The sequence below is a fragment of the Agelaius phoeniceus genome, chromosome 7, assembly GCF_051311805.1.
Source record: "Agelaius phoeniceus isolate bAgePho1 chromosome 7, bAgePho1.hap1, whole genome shotgun sequence".
In the NCBI taxonomy this organism is placed as follows: domain Eukaryota; kingdom Metazoa; phylum Chordata; class Aves; order Passeriformes; family Icteridae; genus Agelaius; species Agelaius phoeniceus.
Window position 1 is genome coordinate 30,865,258 of NC_135271.1, and position 22,527 is coordinate 30,887,784.

The window sequence follows — 22,527 nt, forward strand, 5'->3', positions numbered from 1 at the left end:
CGGCCGCGCTCCCCGCCCATCCTGCGCTGAGGGATGCGGGCGCTCGATGTGCGGGGCGTGCAGATGGAAACATTTTACCCGTTGTGTTTTCAATTAAATAGGAAAGTTTTGGTAGTGGTTGCTAGTTAAGGAAAAGTGGGAACTGGTATCTTCTTTTTTTAAAAATATTCCTGCTATAGAACTCAGCCCTCGGGGTTGGGCGCGGGGCATTCCCGGGAATGTACGCCCAGCCTTTGGGCACCCGCCGTGAGCCTTTTTGGGTACGGCAGTGCCGGATTGAGTGTATCCGGACCTGGGGGAAAGGTTAAGGGATTGGTTGAAACCCGTTTAAAACTCCAAGGTAAACAGAAAGTTCTTAAGATTTCTGACACTTCATTTTTGTATTTTTAGAGCTACGTCCCAAATGTTGTCACGGTCATCAATCTCTACTTGCCAGCAGAGCAACTGAAGTCTGCGGACAGACTCGTTTCTCTTCCTTGCCAGAGGCCAAGCGCCCAAATGGGGTAATCAAAAGTTGCTGATGTTTTTGTGTGCCCATATCCATTCTTCAGGATCTGAGTGGAACGTTGAATCTTCACTGATAGTGAAGGAAAGAGAGAGTCCTTGAAATTTCTGGTGCTTTGCAGTTATTGCTTGCAGGGAGCTAAACACAAACACAATGGTTGCAGTTGCTCCTTCAAAGAGCTGATTAGGGCAGTAAGTGGAGCATACAGCAACAACAATGGATTTGCAACATTGCCAGTGACTTCAGAGCTGCCAGTGACTTCAAGGCTCACCAAAGTACAAATGGACATCCAGAGTCCTGCAAGAATGTAAATGGATGAGGTTCTTGGATTGTATATATATTGTATATATATATTATATATATACAATAATAATATAAATTGTAGACAGTAGTAAAATTAATGCTCCTCTATCCCAATTCTCATCACCTTTAATAAAAAACCCTATAGTTTGTGTTGAGACAAATTATCTTTTGTGAGGCAATACATTTAAATATTCAGTATTTTGTAGGTAATATATTTAAAATGGTTTAAGTGATTGCATTTGGAGGTTTAGATGTATCTTGCAAGTAGGTGTATACACATGTAAAGTCTCAATACCTTTTTTCTTTCCTTTTACCTCCTTCCGTGTAAGTAGCAGCCAGCAGAGGGTGTTCAGGGTAACGAGGAGCCCTTTGATTATTCAAGTAAATGTTTCCAGTAAACCCGCAGGATTTATCTCCCCTTCTCATTGCATAAACTATTTCCTCTTTGCTCAACTATTTTTAACAGCCTACCTCACTAGTGGAAGCTTGTGGAAGAACAGGCACTTCTCAGCACATGTATATGTGATTAAAGTCATGTCTGGTGGGGCAAGTTTGTTTATTTTTATCTGCTTTGCTTTTTAACTGATTTTAACTTTGTTGTCTCTATAGGAATCAAAATAAATATAAATATCTTTTCTTTTGTTTTTCTTTTCCCTTGGGAGGCACTGCTCTGCAGCAGTTTTACTGAAGTTACTATATGCTCACAGGGAGGTCTGCATCGTTCCTGGTGCATGAGAAGGAAAAAGAGTTGAAATTTTTAGATCTGCTGAGTTTGAGAAGTTGTGAAATACCCTGTTCTTTCAAATGTGCATAATTTTTTGGAAGTATATAATTGAAAAACTAATTATGAAGCCCCAAGAGGGCTTGGTCACTTGGTCAAATAGAATAGGATTAAGCACTCAGTTAATGAGTGAGTCTGGTTGACAGTAAAGTCACCCCCACCAGATTGGAAATATTAAGAAATATTAGTATGCATGTATTTTAATAATAACCACTGGTAATTAATAGTTCTACCTTCTGTGTTACCATTATCTTGAATTTTCCTTTCTGTCCCCGATTGCCACTTGCATCTGTTTTGTGTAAGGTGTTTTGAGTTTTGGTAGTGTTTGATGGTGATAATACAGATGAGCAAGGCTTTACAGAAGAGCATTGGGGATTAATGGTCAAATGTTGTCTAGATAAGCTTCTAGGTACCAAGCAGAAGTAAATGTATGAAGTGAATTGTTTCCAGAATACTTTTCTGTCTAGGAATGTAACAAAAGCTGTGCATACTATTCCTAATATAGGCTATTTTTGTCTTTATAACATAGACTCTTCAAGTAGTGGAGTAGCTTAGTTTATTCAGCATAAACAGAACAAGACGACTGGGGATAAAAGCATTGTATAGTCAACCTAGGAGAACTGGAGATGGAAGAAGTTGTTAGATTTGTAGTTGGAGATCGGCCAAATGTCAAAATATTTCCATCCAATATGTTCATTCAATTAGGTTCTTGGACAAAAGTAGCAGGTTATTTCTGTTCTTTTTGTTTGGTTGGTTTTTTTTTTCCTCTGCCATCTCTCTTAGAATTGATACTTTTAAAGAATTTTACTCATCAGTTAAGTGGTTTACAAATGTTTTGGGGTATAATTCACTGTTAAAAAAATCCTAGAGCAGTGCTTTTCTCCTAGATCTAATTTTTCTTCTATGGCTGTGACTGCTCAGGGTTTTAATGGTAACATCAATTAATTTAATACCAACTTCAGGTCTGGCTAGCAGTTGATGTGTGTACATTCTTCTGCATGTTCACCTGCAAAAAGCTGTATTAAAGATGCTGTGTTTGCTTGTTTCTGAACATTTCTCAGTTAAACTGAGGACCTGATCTGCAGTAACAATGACAAAGCTGTTGCTTTGTCAAAAGGCAGTGCTCCATGGGGAAATGAAGTTCCTCTTCAACATTGTTATAAAGTGCATTGTTTCTTTAAGGTTTTTTTTCTGAAAAATAGTTATGCTGCTACAAAATTTAGTAATTTTTATTTTAATTCAGATTTATGGTAATTTCCTTAAAGATGAAAGTTGAGTTCTTTGATTAATAATCAAACCTAAAGTATTCCTGACTGTGACTGTGAACAGGGAAAGAACTCCTAGTTCTTTCAGGCAACATGTCTTGCTGTCATAACTTCAGGGTATGATCATCTCTTACCTGATAAGAAGAAAGAGTGTTTGCCTGTTTCATTAAGAAACTTCAGTTAAACAATCCAGCAATGACTCCCTTCAGAAAATGGAATTTAGGCTTAAAAGTGATTTTATGCATTTTGAGCTTTTAGTAGCCCTGTTGCCAACTAATCTCATGATCTGTGAATGACTTATAACTCTCAGGGGTGTCTGTGCATGTCTCAAGGGAGTTCATTCACATTTAACATAGATTACAACAGGAAACTTCCTCATTTACCCAACTTGCCTTACATTTTCAGAACTTATCTGCTAAAATTGTTCAACTATCACTCAAAGGCTCACTTTTTCATAGAAAGGCTTGCATATTTGGATTTTACTGATGTAAGACCATCTTAGTCATCTGACTGTAGTTCCCATCTGTGCATCTTTTCATGTTCTTATTGAGATATTTAGAAAGCCAAGAAAAATTATGTGACTAGCCTAGCAGCTGAATCATTGTATTTTATGGTGAATATCAATGCTGGCACAGGAAATGCAAGATACTAACTCAGGTTTTTTCAAATGATTGAGGGAGGAAGAGGATTTGTAAACAGTTTGCAGTGTAATAATGGAATCTTTATCCAAGCATTTCTATAATTTTATAATAATAATTTTGGATTGTGGTTTGGGGTTTTGGAGGACTTTCTCTTTATTTTTATTTTCAATAATTTTATTTTTAATTGCCTTTATGTAAATTACACATTTTGCAGAAATTGTCATGATGCCTTAATTTTCATGTATAATAATTACTATTTCATTATATCCCATATATGTTAATAATTATGTATTATGTTATGAAAAATGCATGCATATTTTCAAATAAAAACCATTAAAAAGTTGTAGTAATTGAAGTATAAATTGGAAGAGTTTTGGTTGCTGAGCCTCATTTCAAAAAAAAAAACAAACCACAAAAAACTCATTAACATTAGAAGAAATTTTGATTTTTTCAATAGGCCTAAATGTTACATTTTCACTGTATGGCAATGCTTCCATGTCTTGGTAACGTTAGTCTCAGCAGCCAAAATTAATAATGGTTTTATTTGGCATTGTAAACCATAAGGAAAACTCCATTTTATTTAAACTTTGACAAATAAAAAGAAATTTTAATATTTTTTTCTTTTTTTTCTGTCGGCTTAAAATGAATAAACAATGCCCTTTTTAAAGCATGACTCATTCAAAAGTACATGATAAATGAGGAATTGTTAATTTAGTTGAAGTGATTCCTTTGCCAGTCATTGTATTGCGTGTACAGATTAATAATTTTCACAGTACGAAACTTGTGATCAAATACTACTATTTTCCTCAAGATAGAAATCTTTATTTTGCAACCAATTTGCACAGAATGTTTTCTAGTAGTGTCTTGTGCCTGTTCTCTTGTAACTATGTTTTGGATTTCCAGTGCATTAAATATGTATGTGTGGTTTTTATGGAAGCACACTGCAAAAAAACAATAGAAAAAAGGCAGGATAAAATAGGACTTAAAATAATTTTAAGGAAAAAAGAACAAAAGCCCATCAGAGTAAAAGTATTGGGGGGTGTTTCTTTTTACTCGTCTCATAGAAAGCTTACATTAACAAGAATATGCAAAAAACCCACCAAAAATGCTAATACTATATACACATACTTGTTTTCTTCCATTATTGACCCTTTATGAAGATATTGCTGTATTTTACTTTACTTGGAATATAAGATAAAATTATACATGTAGTAGAAAAATCTGTATCACTTTACAATATCTATTGATAGAAATGTATAAAATGTATGTATATGTATACAAACATGTATAAAAATTACATTTCAAAGACAGCAGCGAACAGAGATCAGGAGAATAAATGGCAGAAATGTTGGAAAGCTTTATGTGCACTATGTTTACACTTAAAGATATTTAATTTCCTATTTAAAAGCATAAAACCATAGTCATAGTTCCAGAGTGAAATCTTTTGAAAAAAATGAGTGGGGTGAAAAATGTCAATTTTGCTGACAGTATGTGCCCACTAGAAGAAGTGGTTTCTTTACTGATAATTTCTTGCTTGCATTTGTAAAGGTACAATATCAGTCTTGGGTTATTGTTTTACTGTGTATTTCTTTTCCTTCCCCTCCCTGACAGGACTTTGAAATGATACCAGGTAATTTATCTTTTGACTGGTTTCATTCCAGTAGCCTACTTTGGGATTATTTGGGCTTTCAGCACACTGAGGGGATGTTGCCATTTTCTAAAAAGCATTTGAATTGATATTTTAGTAAATGATTTTTAGTAAATCTCGTTCTTGGCTATTTGGCCAGTCTCTCATGTAAGTGACATAAACAGTTGCATTACTGCAAAACTGTAATTTGCATTAAATGTGTTCTCAGGTCTCTCAACACAACAAACTTCATTACAAGGCTTTCTGCTTTATGTCTGAGGAAAACCAAGATGCAACACAGGCACCAAAGTAACAGACGACCAACGGTTCCACTCGGATCACGGATTTTAACTGATCCTTCTAAGGTCTTTGAGCACAACATGTGGTGAGATGTTTCTTCAAGGATCATTTTCATATTTTCATTTTGTATACTGTTTACTCTGGTATAATGGGGTGGGTGTATAAAACAAGGTGCTGCCAGAATAGGCACATGAAGGTAGCACTAGAGGAAATCTGAGATTGTCACAAGTAATCTTTCAGTGACTTGTGTTAAAAGCTGCCCATCTGATAGTCAGTCAAGGAGTGAAATGCACATATTATTAGGGATCAGTAATCAATTAGGAGACAGAGGATCTAGAGATAAGATAGTCCATGTTATTTAAAATAGCAGAAAGTTTCTAGGTACAAGTTTCTATGCTACCATTGCATACTGGATTAGCTCCCTAATGCTTACCACTTTCAGGCTAAATTTGGAGTTGGCTATACTTCCTTGGTCAAGGAAGCTGGAAGCTCTCTGATTATTGTGTTAAGAGTGTAAAGTCTGTCTCTGTTTCATAAATCTACATGCAATGTAGTTCTTAAGCATCTTCCAGGCTTAGTGCTTCCTGCTAGGTTGATGAATCCTTTACATAAAATGTAAAATCAGTGTAAATGCTGATTGAAGTGTAGGCTATATAATCAAGGGAGGAAAAGATTTTAAGAAAAGGACCACCCTTTTTCTGTAACATTGTTTTTTGATGAAATTCTGTCTTTCTGTTTGTTTTATAATTTCCTTCCAAAAATTGGTCATGTGTAGCTTCAGTTTTACTTGCTACTGTTTGGTGACAGTCTAACATAGAGTTACCAAACTTTGATGCAGGTGGTTGGAATGGATTGTGAAGATGGAAGTGAAGAAGCAGGGTTGTTCAGAAAGTGGATCTGCAGATGAATCTATGTAGCTCAGATGGGAAAACAGGTGAAATTGAATTGAAGCAGAGGTGCATGGGTGCTGGGGGTTAGGTCATTGTTTCTGAAGCTCATTGCATTGGCAAGGTTCTCACTAGGGAGATAAGGAGAATTAGGATGTGGTGGTAGTGCTAAATAGATTATACAGAGTAAGCATAAGATATTTGTCTTCTCTAACATTGATGAATGATGTCCTTTTGTTTTCCACTCATCATCTTTGTTAGTTCATAAAGTGGCATTCTTTTTGTGTGAATTGGCAGAGAGACAAGAGCTGCTACCATTGCTGCTAGAAATACTAAGTAAATTAAATTTGGGAACTAATGCTCTAGATATCTATTGTGGTGCTTTTCTGTCATTTTGAGAGAGAAGTAATGAATGATGCTAAACATTGGAGCAAAAAATGCCTGCTTCTATTCAGGTCAGTAATTGAACCAGTTTTTACATTATCACAGAGATAATTAAACCCTAAGTTAGCAAACAAGGTAGCAGAAAAAGACTAAGTTGCATAGGCTAACTGAAAGCAGCATTGTTTGATCTCATATCAGGCCTACTCATGTTAACAGTTCCTGGTGTGGTTAAAATGGATAGCTTGCTTTGCTGCCTCAGTGTTCAGCTTAAAACACTTCTGTATTTAAACACTTCTGTACTTAAAATTCTTACGTGTCCCGTGTTCCTACCAGCTTGTATTGCAGAAGGAGCTGCCTCATGTGAAGCATCCGTACTATGTAAATAATTGCTGTAAGAGCTATGCAGTGACCCCTCTTTTGTAGATTTTGATCAAGAAGTGCTACAGCAGTACTATTTGGGATCAACCATATAGAAATTTCAACAAAAGCACCAAAAGGGGCTTTATGAATTTCCAAGGAGGGAAAAAAAAAGAAAAAAAAAGGCAGTTAATGAAGATGGAGGGCTTCAGGCACCTTTAGTATTGTGTGTAGAGCCCCTGAGGGCTCTGACAGACACGCAGTGATGGATTAAAATTGATCAGCTAAAGATTACAGAGCAGCAAGTCATCTGTCAGAAGGGCTGACTGTGTATTATTGCCATCTGAATAGTCCTTGGTTTCAGCTTGCTGGAATAGGCAAGGTCAACACTGGTGATAGCAGTGAGGGAAGCAAGTCTTTCCAAGAGGATGTCTGCCTGGTAATGCTTCGGTCACTCAGTTTTATTCTACTGCAGCGTGTCTGTCAGAGCCATGACACTGCACAGGAACATTTGGTATGTGAACAAATACAGGAAGGGGAGAGGCAACCTGCTGGGGACAATAATGAGAAATATTTCAGTAGGGAGGCGGAAATCAAGTCTGAGGCAGGCAGACAAATACATACCAATTAGTCCCCCACAATTAACAGAAGAGGAACAGTGAAGGTCTAAGAATTAAATTACCTATATGTCACCAACTACGGAAAAGGAAGATGCTCGTTAGCTTTTAGAGACAATCAACTCTTTTCAAGTTGGCACCTTCTTCCTTTTCCCGTAGTAACCAATGGAATTTTAGTCATGGGCTTTCAGTTAGCTCATTTCAGTAGGATTAGGATCTAATAGATTACTTGAATTATCTAATTTAATCTGTTCAGACTGGACAATTTGGAGGGACAGCTGATTGGCTTTTGAAAACGTCCTGCAGCGCATTTTTGGGTACTCCCCATTGTGGTCTGATCCAAACCAGAATCTGCAGTGAAGGCAGTTTAGTCATCAGGGTCAGATCTGGGCTTGGTTCTGTGACCATGGATTAACATAACATTTAGGTAACCATTGTACACAAGTATAGATGGCATAGACTTTGGAACCATTGCAGCACTGCTTGACTTGTCTCATTCTGTTTTCTTTTTTTGATATTACCTTTCTCTGTTCCTCAGAAAAGTAAAATCCTGTTCATCAATTCCACTTGTTCCAATTGAATAGGTGGATTATGCTCCCTGTTTCAGAACAGCTGATTTCTTTGCTAGTCCTTAGTTCCTCATCATAAACACTATTAATGTGAGGTGTTTCTTGAATTAGGGTGTTTGGTTGGTAGGTCTCTTATTGTATTCAGCTAAATACAGTCCTAATGGGATACTCAAAATACACTCCTGTAAACACACTCAATTTGTAAGATACATATAATCCTGTTATTAATAAAAGAAATATATGCTACTTCAGTCTCTTGGCAGTTGGAACATGTTTCTTAATCACTTGACTTTTACCTAATTAGTAATTAATTTTTATCTATTATACACTGAAACTTAGGTTTTAACTGTCAGTCTCCTTGTGGTCATTTGCTTGCACTCAAAAATTAAAAAAAGTTATTTGAGACAGTGTAGCTAATTCATGACTGTTTTTCCTGGGAAAAAATATTATGGAAAACCCTATTGAAAAGCTGTTGCTTCGATTGCCTTCTTCAGGGACCACATGCAATGGTCACAAGAAGAAGAGGAGAATGCCAAGAAAAAAGCAACAGAGAATTCTCTTGTGAAAGTTCAATCAGAAGACCAAGGTAACAAATTTCAAATGGTATAAAATTTTTTTAATGCTCTTTATTAAAATAATTGAAGATTTGTAGAATTCAGGAACATTATTTTTATTTCTACATTTTTTTATCTAAATTTTTAAATTTGTTTTTTGGGTTTTTTTCCCTTTGTTGCCTCAAAAGAACTCACAGTGTGTTTTTCCTAACAGTACAGTCTCTTATTTGAACAGTTTTACGATTAGGGTGCAGTAGACTCTGTGCAAAACACGTGCATCAGTATGGTGCAGTTGTTCTGACCCGTTTTGCAGTCCTCCAGACTACAACTTCTACTACACAAGGCTTTTACAGAATCAAAGGGAATGAATTTGCAATCAGCTAGAGTGCTGGGGATGAAGATTCCCATGTACAATATTCAAATGCTTTTCAGTGATTTGGGAACTATTTAGAGAACTTGTGTTTGTTCATTGCACCGTATTTCTGTTAAATGCCATGCAAGTTGCAGTGGTCCCAGCTGGTCCCAGCTTGCTGCCTTGGCCAGGCTGAGCTGGGAGTGCTTCAGGAATCCATGTGTTCACTTTGTGTGGAAGGTGTTCCAATACATCCTCCATGGTCTGCTCTCTAAGGGATTGGGGAGTTTTGTGCCTGTCTTCAGAAGGAAATTTAATGTATTCTGGGTTTCTGAAGAGTGATAGCTCTAGCTTCAAACTGGCAAACTAAACCACAGACTAAACTCTAGGGTAGTTATGAGTGCTAGAGCTGGAATATCAACTTGATGGTAGCATAGAAGACTGGATTCTTCATTTATTCTTCTGTTAGAGGGATATTCTGAAAGTGGTCACTTGGATATCTGTGCCTCAGTTTACTTAGCATGTCATGAATCTGCCAGATAGTGTCGTTATGATCATGTTGGAGGTTATTTGAATTACCTGAGAATGTCCCTTGCATTCTGTGCCCTTCATCACCTTGAATACTCTGAGATTGCCAGGCTGCCTTTCTCTGTTACCTCTCACATTCTTTATCTATATACAGGAGTACAATGCTTGTTTTTCAAAAATTACATCTAATATCTTAACCTGATTTGTACAAAAAGCTGAAAAAGAGCTTGTAATTGAAAAGTAAGCTGTGTGGCTGTATGCTCATGGAACCTTGCATTCTTCATCTACAATCAATTAGAAGTTAGTTTGTGCTGGTGAGAAATGGAATAATCAGGTATTTGGCTATTGCCACGAAACACAAGAATCCAAGGACATTTCTTATGAATGCTCCTCTGTTTAGAGTTTGAATAGGTGAGCATTGCTGATAGTGTTCCTTCAGAAAGCTTCAGCTTCCTTCTGCAAATGGAAGTACATTTTAGCCTATTTGTGTAAACAATGAACTAGACCAAGGCTAATGAGCAGGTTATTTTGGGGCCTTGAAAACTACAGTGAGGAGAAAAAAGACAGATTTCACCAGTGCTATTATATTACTGAAGTAGAAGAGCTCTGATGAGCCTTTTTAAAGCAAGAGCAGTGGAACTGAATGAACTCATGATACTACATTTAGGAATTTGATTTCCATATTAGCATGTGCAGTTTCTTCTCAGGCATGCTTGCTAGCAGTTGAAGATCGTGTTATGGAGAAAAATTGATTGACAAAGTAAAGGCTTTTTGGTTTTTTGGGTTTTTTTTTTTTTTGGTGGGGGGTTTGGTTGTGGTGGGTTGGTTGGTGGGTCGGTGGGTCTTTTTGTTTGGTTGGGGTTTTTTTTTTCTTGGGAGTTTATATGTTTTTAAGTTATGCAATTTTTCCATACTTTGGAATATTTTGTGGGTAGGCTAATTAAATGCACAAAATGAAATAAAAATTTGATAATACTGCATGCATGTTATTACACAGAGATGCAGGAATGGCCAGTGCAAAAATGCAAAGTAAAGTGTTCCTTCACTTAAACCCATGTCATTCCATACTAATACAGTTTGAAAGGCTGACTTTAGCTGTTTCTTTCCTTCAGTTCTGAAATCTGGAAAACTTGATGTGAATTTAAGTTCAAGGATTCTGAGCAGACTTGTAAGAAAATTGTGACTATATCAAGGGGTGATAATAATTAAAGAGTCTTTTGACTAGAAGAGTTGTGCTTTTTATACTGAAGCTGAGCAATCTATAAATGTGCAGCTTAAACTATTGAAATCTGATATATAAATGACCTCAGTCAACTCTGAACTCTTAATATAAAACAGGCCTGTACAATTACAGGGCTGGGTCCTGCCCTTTAATAATACAATTGGATGTATTAAATGTTAATTTTAAAACATTATGCAGATTTCTAGGACAAGGCATTCTGCCACCTCCTTACCACTTCCCACTGCCTGTCTGTGCCTCTAATGATAATTCTCAGCCTTGTTTATCTCTGAAAAGCTGTAGCAATTTAGGAAATAATATGTTAAGATTTAAAGAGAGTAGTAGAACTGCACTGTACATTTACTCTGTACATTTATATTAAAAGAATTAATGTGTTGGTGTGAGTGAGAACAAAATAGGAAAGGCAGCACATTATATGAGGTACACTTTTGCAGCAAGAGATGTCAGGGGTAGCAAGATAGTTCTGCAAAAGCTTTGGAAATAAGGGGGAAAAACAAGAAAAAAAATTTTGTTTGGTACTTAGGAGGGATAAGGAAGGGAAAAGCATCAACAGAAGAGACATTGAAAAGCTGTAATTCTTATCTTTTTATCAGCCTTCCTTTGAAAGGGTTAGCTAGCTCCAGTCCAGTGGCTAGCACAATTAGTGCTAGTGAGAAGGAGGAGAGATTTTGTTCTTGAAGTGAGAAAGGGCAGGTTACAAAGTACATCCATAGAGTACATGGATGAGTGGAAAAGCAGAAAAGAGAATATTTGCTTTTTTAAAAAGGAGGTGGGAAAAAAAGAAGAGTCAGAATTGGTTTTAGTTCCTGGAAAAATACTGGAAGAGTACATCCAGAGCTTGCAGACGTTGGGTTCAAAAGAACAAAGGAGATGAATACTGGCCAACAAATATTTTTTCAAGGATAAATCACATAAAATCAAGCTAATTTTCTTCTTGGAGAAGGTTACAAGCCCTGGGGATAAGGGAAAAGCAGCAGATGTCCTGAAGTTTATCCTTAGTCAGGCTTCTGATTTGCTTTACTTGACATTTTCATAAGCAAGTTAGGCAAGTGAGAGCTAATGAAACTGCTTTTAGGTGAATGAATGCCTAGAGAGAGCCTTTCAGAATGGAAGGCTGTGCTGGGCAGAGGAGTGTTTTATTCTGTGTCCAGTTCTGTTTGGTATTTTCATTAGTGACCCCGGGAAATTAGAGACTGGAAGATGATGTAAAGTAAAAATGTGTTTTAAGTATGGTGAAGGACAGGATTAAGATTCAGAAAGATCTGGACAAACGTTGAAAAAAATAATCTGAAATATATAAATTTGCTAAAAATGAGTGCAGATTTCTTTACTTCAGAATAATTCCTTGAGAAAAAAACAAACTAGGTTTTGGAACAATTGGCTTGGTAGTCATTTTGCAGAAGATCTGAGAGTTGTGGTGAATCACTAGCTGAATCAGCAGTGTCATGCTGTTGCAAAATGGCAAGCTGGGAGTTATAAACAGGATTACAACCTGGAAGCCTCATAAAATACTCCTTTTTCTCTGCAATTATAATGCCTTTGCCAGAATAGAACACCCAAAAGTAGTAAATCAATTGGAGAGAAGTCTAAAAATCAAAAAGAAGAGAGTTAGTTTTAGACAATCTAGAAAAGAGATTGTTTATGAAGGCATAATAAAATACTTCAAATATGTAAATAGGTGTTGCAAAGAGAAAAGAGAGCAATCTTGGCTTTGTCTGCTTGATCCCTATCTGGGACAAGAATTGCTTGACCTATTTGCAAGATGGAAGTTCTTAGGTAGACAGTGGAAAAGGTTTCTTACTGTGTAGAAAAGTAAGGACTGTAATATATTACTGAAGAAAGTTGTATGTGAAAGGTGTTATTTTAAGAATAAGTTTGACAGATGTTTGTGGAGAAGGGATATGAATTCCCTGACTGTGTGAAATCCCTTCCAGTCCTACTTTCTGACATTCTGACACTCAGTTAAAATGTTTTGTGAATCAAAAGTGAAAACAAAAGTCTGTTGTAAGACTCTGAAGTGTTTTGAAAATAAGAAAGCAAGTATATTCCTTCTGTATTGTTGAATGCTTAAGTGTGAATTATTGTCTATTTGCTATGCAGTAGCATTTATCAGTCCAGTTCACAGAACTGGAATTTTTTTTTTTAATAGGTGATGAGGTACCAACAAATTTGCAATTGATTACAGATTTCATAAAGCATGAAAGAATTTCAATTTACTATTTCTTAAATAATTGAAAAGATGCATTGTTTTTATAATTTGAGACATGAAAGCTTGTCTAAGAATCTTTAGATTCTGTATTTTGGTGGTGCTGTTCTATGATGTCACTACACTTTTAAAAATATGCTGTAAGCCTGTCAACCTCTTCCTAAGTGTCATAAAATCTAATTAAACCTTCATAGGAGTTATTTTGTGCACAAGTTAAGGTGAGACACGAAATCCATGTGTTTTAATTTAAATGTACAATGTGTGGAACTATGGATTTTTAAACTGTATATTTGAGGTCCAAATTATATGTTGCTTTAGAGTGTTTTCTAGCTAAGTTCATATTCACCAAGGTTTTGTTCTGTTTTAATTTCAGATAAATATGAGAGAGAAGCCAGTAAATATTGGAATGAATTTTACAAGACACATAAAAATAACTTTTTCAAGGATCGCAATTGGCTGTTTCTGGAGTTTCCAGAAATTCTTCCAGAAAAAAGGAGACAAGAGTTCAAAACAGAAAAAATATCTTTAAAACACACAAAAATAAATAATGACAACAGTTTTTCACTCAAAAATGGAATGTTTGAAGAAGGAGAAAAATACTGGGAGAAAAATTATGGATCTGGTTCTACTGCTGTACAAGGATATCTATATAATAAAAATCAAGTAAAAGCTCTTACTGCCAATCCTCAAGGTAAAAAGTGTGGAGAAGAACTTGGCAAAGTCAAATCCTTCCCTGGTTGTGATGCCACTTACCGAATATTAGAGGTAATGCATTGCAAATGTTCTGCCCATCTACAGAGCTCCACATAATTACTCAAAAACCTCATAAAGACCCTTACTAAGTATCAGGAAAGCAAGCCTTTGGAATTTTACATAATACATTCATTCATGGCAGAAACTGTCAGAGAAACCTAAATCTGGACTTGGTTTTCCCATTACAGTTTTTCCCCAATTAGAATATGGCTAGATTGTTAGATTCCATTTTCATTGAAAGTCAGGATTCTTATTTCCTTAGGACAGGTGTGAGTTTAAGTGCTTTGTCTCAAAGTGCAAGTACTTGCTGCATTCTTGCCAAATGGTGAAATTGGACAAGAGTATTGCATTTTCTTATGCAGTTTGAGAGACTGATTCTCTTTTAACGTCAGAAAGACATTGGGGACAAACCTGATCATGTACATGATTTGAGAACTGTGGTATTAGCTGATTATACCTTTGCTGTCCAACATACCTTCAAGTCTAATGGGTCCTACTGGCCAACTATTTTAAGACAAAAATAATAAAAATAGGTTTTGTTTGCTCATTTATTTTAAATTTATCTTTCTCTTCTGATTTTAGGTTGGCTGTGGAGCTGGAAACAGTGTCTTTCCTATTCTGAAAGTTCTATGGTAAATTGTGTTGGATTTCCAAATATGAATGTTGTATTCATATCTTCATTTTCACCAAATATCGGTGCTGGATCAGTGCTGCAGGAAGCATTGAGTGAACCATTTTATAGCGCTAAGATTCTTAGTGTGTCAAACTACAAATAATATTGGTGGCATCAGTATAGAATTCTCCTCATATTGCTCCACCCTGGTCTTGGGGGATCGTATTTGCTGACAAAGTTTGTCTTTGAATGCATTCAGGCTGAGTTCTTGTAGTTAATCTCAGGCAGATGAAATATTCTCTTGTTTTATAGATCCCTGTAAAGCTACCAGGTATCTCTTCAAAAGGCCAAAATTATAGAGACCATAGATAATGGCATGTGATCTACTGGAAAGAAGTTCTATTTTTTCTGAATTGGCTGGTATATTTGTCACATTACTTGTGGTTTTAGTGTCAAAGCACAAGTCCTGTATCACATTACTTAATTCATTGAAACATCTTAATCCACTTAGCTTCCAGTTTTAGAAAAATCTGTTATGACAGCTTGTCCTCCCATCCTTGTAGGCAGGAAGGTTTTATTGGAAAGGATATGTATATTTCAAGGGTTGAAGAAGATTTCTTTTTATTCGTGCCTTTAAGAGCTTGAGAACAACACAATTCTTTATTCTATCAATGAATTCTGATTGCTAGTATCACCATTATACAAAAATTCTCCATTTTGCAGATATGGAAATGCAACAGAAGGAATTAAGTGGTGCACCAGGGTCATACATGAAACCTCTGTTAGCAATGCATCTTCATCCCACAGCAAATGCTTTGCTTTAGACAGCAGGTAGTGAAAGGAGAGCCTGGTTTCATATGAAAACTTTGAAAGGAACCCTATATAGAAAAAGATATCATGTGGCTGTGTTGAAAAAGATGAGACAAACTTTTGTGTTTTCCTCACAGGAGGCGTTAGTCATAGATTGGCATTTCTGATAATTAAGAAACTTCTCCTTAGGTATTTTTCCTGGAGATCTCTATTCATGTGTAAATCCTTCAGTCAATCACATTGGTTGATAGATTGAACAACTTGCTTGTTTGTCATGTATATGACCTAATGGAAAGATCTCTTAATCTCTAAGCAGGCTTGGCATTAGAGAACAGTTGGTTTTACTCTGAATTTATTAATCTAAAAATTGCCATTCTGGCAATTATATGCATATAAAATAATATATCTATATCCATATAATCATATGCATATAAAAACAAGCCAGTGTCAAGCAAGTGTACCCTGGTTACAAAAGAAAATTTCACTAAAGTTAGTAATGTAACTCTTAAACCTCTTTCCCCTGCCTCCTTTAAAATTTAAATTAGTGCTTTTTAATACAGTGTGTCTTGAAAACACCATCCAGATCAAGCCATGTCTTTGTCTTAAGTGGACTTTTTACATAGTTCCTACTCTGCTCCAAAAAATACAAGAAACCCCCAAAATTCTAACAAGTCTATTAGGTAATCAGCTTAACCTTTCCAAAGGGACTGACTGGGTCCAAAGCCTGGCTACTTGTCCTCATTCATAATAAATATGTAAATTCATCAATTCTCATGGTGGTCACAGAGCTGATAAAGGTTTTGCTCAGCAAACTAAACAAGCATATTTTGTTCCAGAAGCATTCTCCTGTTGAGCCTTCAGAAGTCACTAGCTTAGCTGTGTATACTGTGAGATCTTACAGGCACTGGCAGACTTTATTGATTCCCTTCTAAAGAAGCCATCTATATCTTAAACATATTTTTAATTAATTAAATTGATCATGAGTTGATCATGAGGTCATCTCTTAGTTGATTTTGAGTAGCTTTCTCAGTTTGTCCTTCAGTGGTGAAAAAACTTCTCCCTAGAATTACTAGTATCTGATGAATGGTACAAGGAAATTTGCAGCTGGCTGTCTTGGATGGGAAGAGAAGGGAAAACAGTGCTACAGGAAATTCTTATTCATCCTAGCTGGAAAACAAAGGAGATAATGGAGTACAATAACCAATAATGCTTAATCAAATCAAAAGAACAGCAAGGTGATACATGGAATTGCAAACTTCCACAGAACTGGATGACTTTTGCAACTCTCCATCCCTGCCCAAATCATATTGCTAACTAAACTGCATGCATGGGCTAATAATGCAGTGCTCCTGTAAGAAAATGTGACCTACTAATGTGCATTTATGCATTACAGCACCAGGACATTGTCATCAGTTCTGACAGCCCTCTGTGACCTTTTTCTTTTCCTTTTTGCTTCCCCACAGACAAGGCTATAATTCTTTTTGTACTAGCTGTCTGTTGGTATTCTTATGAATTTGTCTGCCCTGTTGGTTCATTACAACCTATGTGGCTTTCCATGTGCTAGACATCAATAAAGCATGCTTGATCAAGCCTGTGGAGAACCCCAGAGGACCCTCTGAAGTTTCATGAACACTGATGTAGACTTTCATCTTATACATTAATAATTTTCTAACTGATGTTGGTTTTGTTTTCCTAGCAATACACCTGGAACCTTTCTGTACTGTTGTGATTTTGCTTCAGGAGCAGTGGAGCTGGTAAAGGTAATTCATGCACTCTCTTTAGAGTACCTTACAAGCCTGTAATTCAGGAGGCTGCCAGGAAGCCATCTTCATGAAAAAGAATGTGATGGCTTTGACAACTTTTAACTGAAGTTTTCAATATTCCAAAGAACAAAGTCATACTGTATGCAGAGAGGAATGAATACCATCAGTGAGCTTGCTTCTCAGCTTGAGTAAGATACTGGACAGAATAGGCTTTTATATGAGATGTTTTACAATGCAGAATAATTGAAGAAAAAATGTTTCTTGAGTCATAGTAAACGTATTAACTACTACTGTTCTCTCTGTGCCTCTTTTCATCTTTTTCCTGACAGTCACATTCGTCCTACAATTCAGCCTGGTGTTCTGCCTTTGTTCATGATGTGTGTGATGATGCTTTACCCTATCCTTTTCCAGATGAGATCCTGGATGTCATTCTCCTTGTCTTTGTGCTCTCTACTATTCATCCTGACAGGTAAATGAAGACTAAAGGGCAAAGCAAATGGGTTAAATCTCTTTTTTTAACTGAAGGTTTTCAATAATAGCAAAAGAAGATGATGAATATTTAATGTTATTTAATAAGCTACAGCATATATAAGGTATTTTAAATGCTGTTTACAATTTTCAGGCTTCAAGAGAAAAGGTGGTCAAGCTAATTATAATTAGTGAGTCTCCAGTCTCCATCAAAATACAAGGGATATATTGTAACTAAGTACATCTCTACTGGAAGGGACAGATTCAAAAAAAGGCAATTCATTAAAAAACCAGGCTGACAGTCTTCTAGAAGGTAGTTATTTTTAGTGATCAAAACCAAACTTTCGTGATTTAACACCTTACAATGTGTTGATGTAGAGTTAGATTGCTGATTTAGCCACATTCAAATGCTTACATGCAGCCCTTTTAAACTAAAATGGATCTGTAATTTTGTAACTCGTTTGGATTACAAACATTTGATCTCATTTTCATGTCTGGTGTTGAGTACTGTTAGCCTTTGCTAATGCCTTTTGATGTCTAATGAACCAAATTTTATGACTGTTAAGATTGGCTGATTGTGAACATGACCTTTTTTTAATGCAAAAAAATTAAAAGAGGGCATGTGAGTTAAACTTGACTCTAACTAGGTTATATGAAGGGAAATACATGCTGTTGGTGTAATAATATATTTATTACTTCAAGAATGTCATCAAAATGGGCTTGGTGTACAGAACAGTATTTACCTTTCACTTTCACTTTTTGTGCACATACACTTCTTTCTGAGTGTTCAAAACTTCTGTTTCTGTAGGCAAGGCTGTAATTCTGTGCACAGCTACTGTCCTGAGCAGTCTCTTACTCATAGGTGCTGCTGCCTTTTTGGTCTGTGGCAGCAAACTTGGTTGCTTATATTTGCAAACTTCACCAGCATCTCATCTATTCTCTAAGGATGCAAGGGGTTGTAAATAGGTTGGCTAAGCTACTGAAGCCTGGAGGAATGTTGTTATTTCGGGACTATGGAAGATATGATACAGCTCAACTTCGTTTTAAAGAAGGTAATTCCCGAATGCTTTTGTATTTTACTGTTCATTTTAGCTCTTTCTGGGGAAAAAAAAAGTGACATGTCCTTTTTCATTACTGCTCTAATTTCTTAGGTCATTGCTTGTCAGAAAATTTTTATGTAAGAGGAGATGGAACCAGAGTATATTTCTTTACCAAAGGTACGGAATGTTATAGTTTCATAGAATGGGTTGTGTGTTTCTCAAGGTGATTTGGAATATGAAAGCTCACCTTAAAACATAAATTAAAGAAGGTTTTATTGGCTTTTTAAAAAATTCTCTGCTTTTAAAAAGACCAAAGCTACCTGTTGTAAGAAAATAGTTTCCTTTGTGTGCACACATGTTGCATTTGGGATCCTGCAATGTTGATTACAGATGTCACTGGAAATTTCTCTTTAAGTATCCTGTGTGTAATTGTATGCTCAAATTTTATTATTTAACCATGCACGTGATTTCTCTGTTAAAATTGAGGTAAACATGCTTGGAAGTAGAGTCTGTAGCTATATATGGCATAAAAGTCTGGATAGGCATTTGTCAGGGGAAGTAGCTTTATCTTGATAATATGTGAACGGTGACCAAAATGGCATGCATTTGTTTACTCAACTATAGCACCTGGAACCTTGTGAAGAAAGGGTATCTATGGATGCTGTGAGTAATAACTAATGTGGTTTGGGCCTCAACATGACATTTGTTACTGCAATATAAATCAAGAGCTGTGAAAATGAATTTCTAACAAATCCTTATTACAGGAAGTGTCCTTTAGCTTTCAAATTGCAAAATAGATTTAATTCCATCTTTGGTTGAACTACAGGTTGGTAATTACTATGTTCTACAAATGACTTTTTTTTTAATTGCAATAATTTTTCATATGAAAAAATAGATGAGGTATGGAACATGTTCACCTTGGCTGGATTAACTGAAGTACAGAATTTAGTTGATCGGCGATTACAAGTTAACAGAAAGAAAAAAGTGAAAATGCAGCGAGTTTGGATACAAAGCAAGTTCCAGAAGCCATTTTAATCTCTGCATAATCCTGAAGAAAGCACCAAAAGGCACCCTTGTAAATAATTTTACTCCAGAAATGCAGTACAGAATTGAACTTCAGAAACTGAAGGAAATTTAAGTACGTGTATGTTCATTTAAGTATGTGTAAACATTGTGTTAGCCACTGAAAAGTATTAAAAAGTTCAATAAATGTATTGAACTGAAAACCTTTCTCTGACTTTCTTTTCTTTGTAAATTCATATGTGTAAGAAAAATCTGGGGGGAGATAAAGGCCATTTCTGACTTCTGCTTTAAATGCAATAATCTTTTCATAACTGTGACCAGGCATTATTTTACTCCCTTGAATATGAATAGTCAATAAGTATAAGTATATACCTCATTCCTGATGAAATTCATGGTATGTAAAAAGGTTAGTCTGAAGCATAATTGTTTCAGAGATTTAGAGAAACAGAGTATCTGTTCTCACTATTACTACAGACTGTGTTAATTTCTGAGTCATCCTTTTCAACCACTGTGTCTTACGACTGTATTTCCTCTTTGGAGGGAAATTTTTTGGTGCATAAATAATGAAGACAAAATTTTTTTTTCTGATTTGCATGTAGCTATGAGTTCATACTAACTGCATGTGATATATATATACATATCAGATTGCTCAGTTATTTTTGTCCTCCTGACTGATTTATTATGCTGTCTCTGCTTTTCGTCTACATGCTCATAAGGAACAGGCCAATTTCAAATATAATGTGTTACATTTAAAGTGCTCTAGATTGTAAACTGAATATGTTTCATGTAGAAAACCATTACCAAAATGCCAAAACAGTTCTGATACCAAATAGTTAATATTGGATAGTTGTCTGGATACAAATAATACAAATATTATTTTTACAATAGGTTCGATAGGCTAGAGGGAGGAGCAAAAACAGTAGTCTTAAGTACATTTTATTAATAGTGTTATGGAGTAATGTAATCACACTAGAATTGCAATCTATCTGGCAGCTGAGATATTTTTGTTGTTTACAAAAAGAAGTTGCTTTCTTAGGGATTCTATATTAGAAAGAAAAAACACAGTGTTTTTTATTGACTGGGTGGGGATACAGCAAAGGACAGGACTAGTCCTGTCCTTCAGTACTTTAAATTCTTTTAAGAAGAAAAGTGAGCTGCAAGCACTGTTTTCAAATGTAGAACATAATCCTGAAGGCTGTTGAGCTTGTATTTAAAGATTCCATTATGCCACTTTGCTATTTTAATGTAATTTTAGATCACTTTGCCACAAGGAGGAGAGAACAAGAAAAAGGTGAATGAATAAAATAAATCTCTTTATTTAAACAAGGGTGTGGGATGCATGTAATCTATAACATGTAGTTTTGAGTGTCATTAATACAGTGATACTCAAAGTCTCTTTTGTTGTTTTGCTTTAGGCTGAAGGGTAAACATGTCACAACTGATAGCCCAGCCCATTGATCTTTTTGCAAGTTGTTAGCTGCTTAGACAAGAAGGACTGATGGTCTCCTAGGAAGAAAACCCTAAATTGTCTAAACGGGGATGCCAAATATCTTCATCCCTGTTAACCCAGATGTATTTCAAGAATAAGGTACAATAAGGGGTCTGATCCTGCATTTTTGATATATTTGAAACTCCCATTAGAGGAAAATACTGTTTTATGAATCAAGAGGCTTAGGAAGCTTTGGCTAGCAATAGCATTACTGTAACCTGCAATAAAACTCTCGTGGCATAAATCAAAGGTTAAAACACAGCTGTGTTTCTTAAAGCCCTAAGAGATTGTAGCATCCTCATGGAAAATGTAAATAAATGTCTCTTTACATTTTAAATATGTTGCTACTCTGTTTTATTAATTGTGACTTCTGAATATACATAGTTCTTAGCTAGCACAAATAATTTTCACTTGTAGAATTTTCCAGAGAAGTGATGATGATAAGTTCTTGAGCATCAAGCAGTCTTATTCGTGTGTGTGATGTAAATTTTCCATTTGTAGAGGTGAACGTAATGTTTGCTTTGGCACTCACAAGGGTATATTGATTCTGGCAAGATTTTAATATGCTCTTAGTTAAACAAAAGTGTGACTTCACAAAAAACAAACCCTGAATTTTGAATGGCCTTAAGTAAAATCAGCTGTTTCTCTTCCACAATTTACACTTCAAGTATTGGCTGCCTCTTTTAGAATAATAGTGCCTGATTTAGAAGTAATAAGATCAGCTACTATTTTAAGTGTAGAATATCCACTGTCTGAACAGTTGTAAGATTCACAGAAGAGGATATGGAAAAAGGCATAATTCCCAATAAGAACTTTTGAGTCTGAGTAGCACTTCCTGTATTTTGGCTTTATGACATTTCACTTTTCAAAAAGCTTAATCAAAGACATATTTTTAAAATGCTTCCAAATTATCTGTATTAAGCAAGAAGGACTACTGAAATAAAAGAAGAAAAAGAGATGCAGGCATCTATATAGGAAAGGCAGTTTAAAACAGCTAATTGTTAATTTCTGGAGGAAAGAATAACTAGTTTATTAATATAGGAAACTGCACCTAAGTTTCACTTTTGACATATGAAGTTGATTTTTTAATCAGATATGTACCTAAAATTAATTAATACATGTTCTATAAATATACAACATTTTAATTTGTAATTGCAAATTTTCTTTAATTTTTTTTTAAATTCTTATTGGTTGTTTCAAGCATGGCTTCCTAATGGCAATTAGAGAAAGGTGGTCTTGCTAGATCTGAGCTTCAGCTTCATTGGCTTTGGCTTGCTTTATGAATACTATGTATTTTTTGTCCAGATGTACATGGTACATGTACTGGTTTAGACCTCGCTTAGTTTTTAAGCAAGTGTGAGGCAGTTAAAAAGTAAAGAAAGTGACCAACTTTTTTTCTTACACTAATTTTGAAGTATCTAGTCAATAACAATTAGCTCATATTAAAAAAAA

General features: G+C 35.6%; 1 protein-coding gene across 3 annotated transcripts in view; it reads left to right on the forward strand.

Moving 5' to 3' along the window:
* METTL8 (methyltransferase 8, tRNA N3-cytidine) overlaps positions 1-22,527 on the forward strand; it is a 29,695-nt gene that overhangs the window by 676 nt on the left and 6,492 nt on the right. The window contains exons 2-11 of one of the 3 annotated variants that reach the window (XM_054636118.2): positions 391-503; positions 5,352-5,507; positions 8,731-8,822; positions 13,490-13,881; positions 14,452-14,501; positions 16,989-17,052; positions 17,385-17,524; positions 18,469-18,575; positions 18,675-18,740; positions 19,459-22,172. In XM_054636118.2, coding sequence (XP_054492093.2) covers positions 391-503; positions 5,352-5,507; positions 8,731-8,822; positions 13,490-13,881; positions 14,452-14,501; positions 16,989-17,052; positions 17,385-17,524; positions 18,469-18,575; positions 18,675-18,740; positions 19,459-19,598 — 1,320 coding nt within the window. In that variant the 3' untranslated portion in view covers positions 19,599-22,172. Of the gene's footprint in view, positions 1-390; positions 504-5,351; positions 5,508-8,730; positions 8,823-13,489; positions 13,882-14,451; positions 14,502-16,988; positions 17,053-17,384; positions 17,525-18,468; positions 18,576-18,674; positions 18,741-19,458; positions 22,173-22,527 lie in introns of those variants that run through there. The other 2 variants (XM_077181413.1, XR_013183069.1) reach the window with 2 other exon arrangements.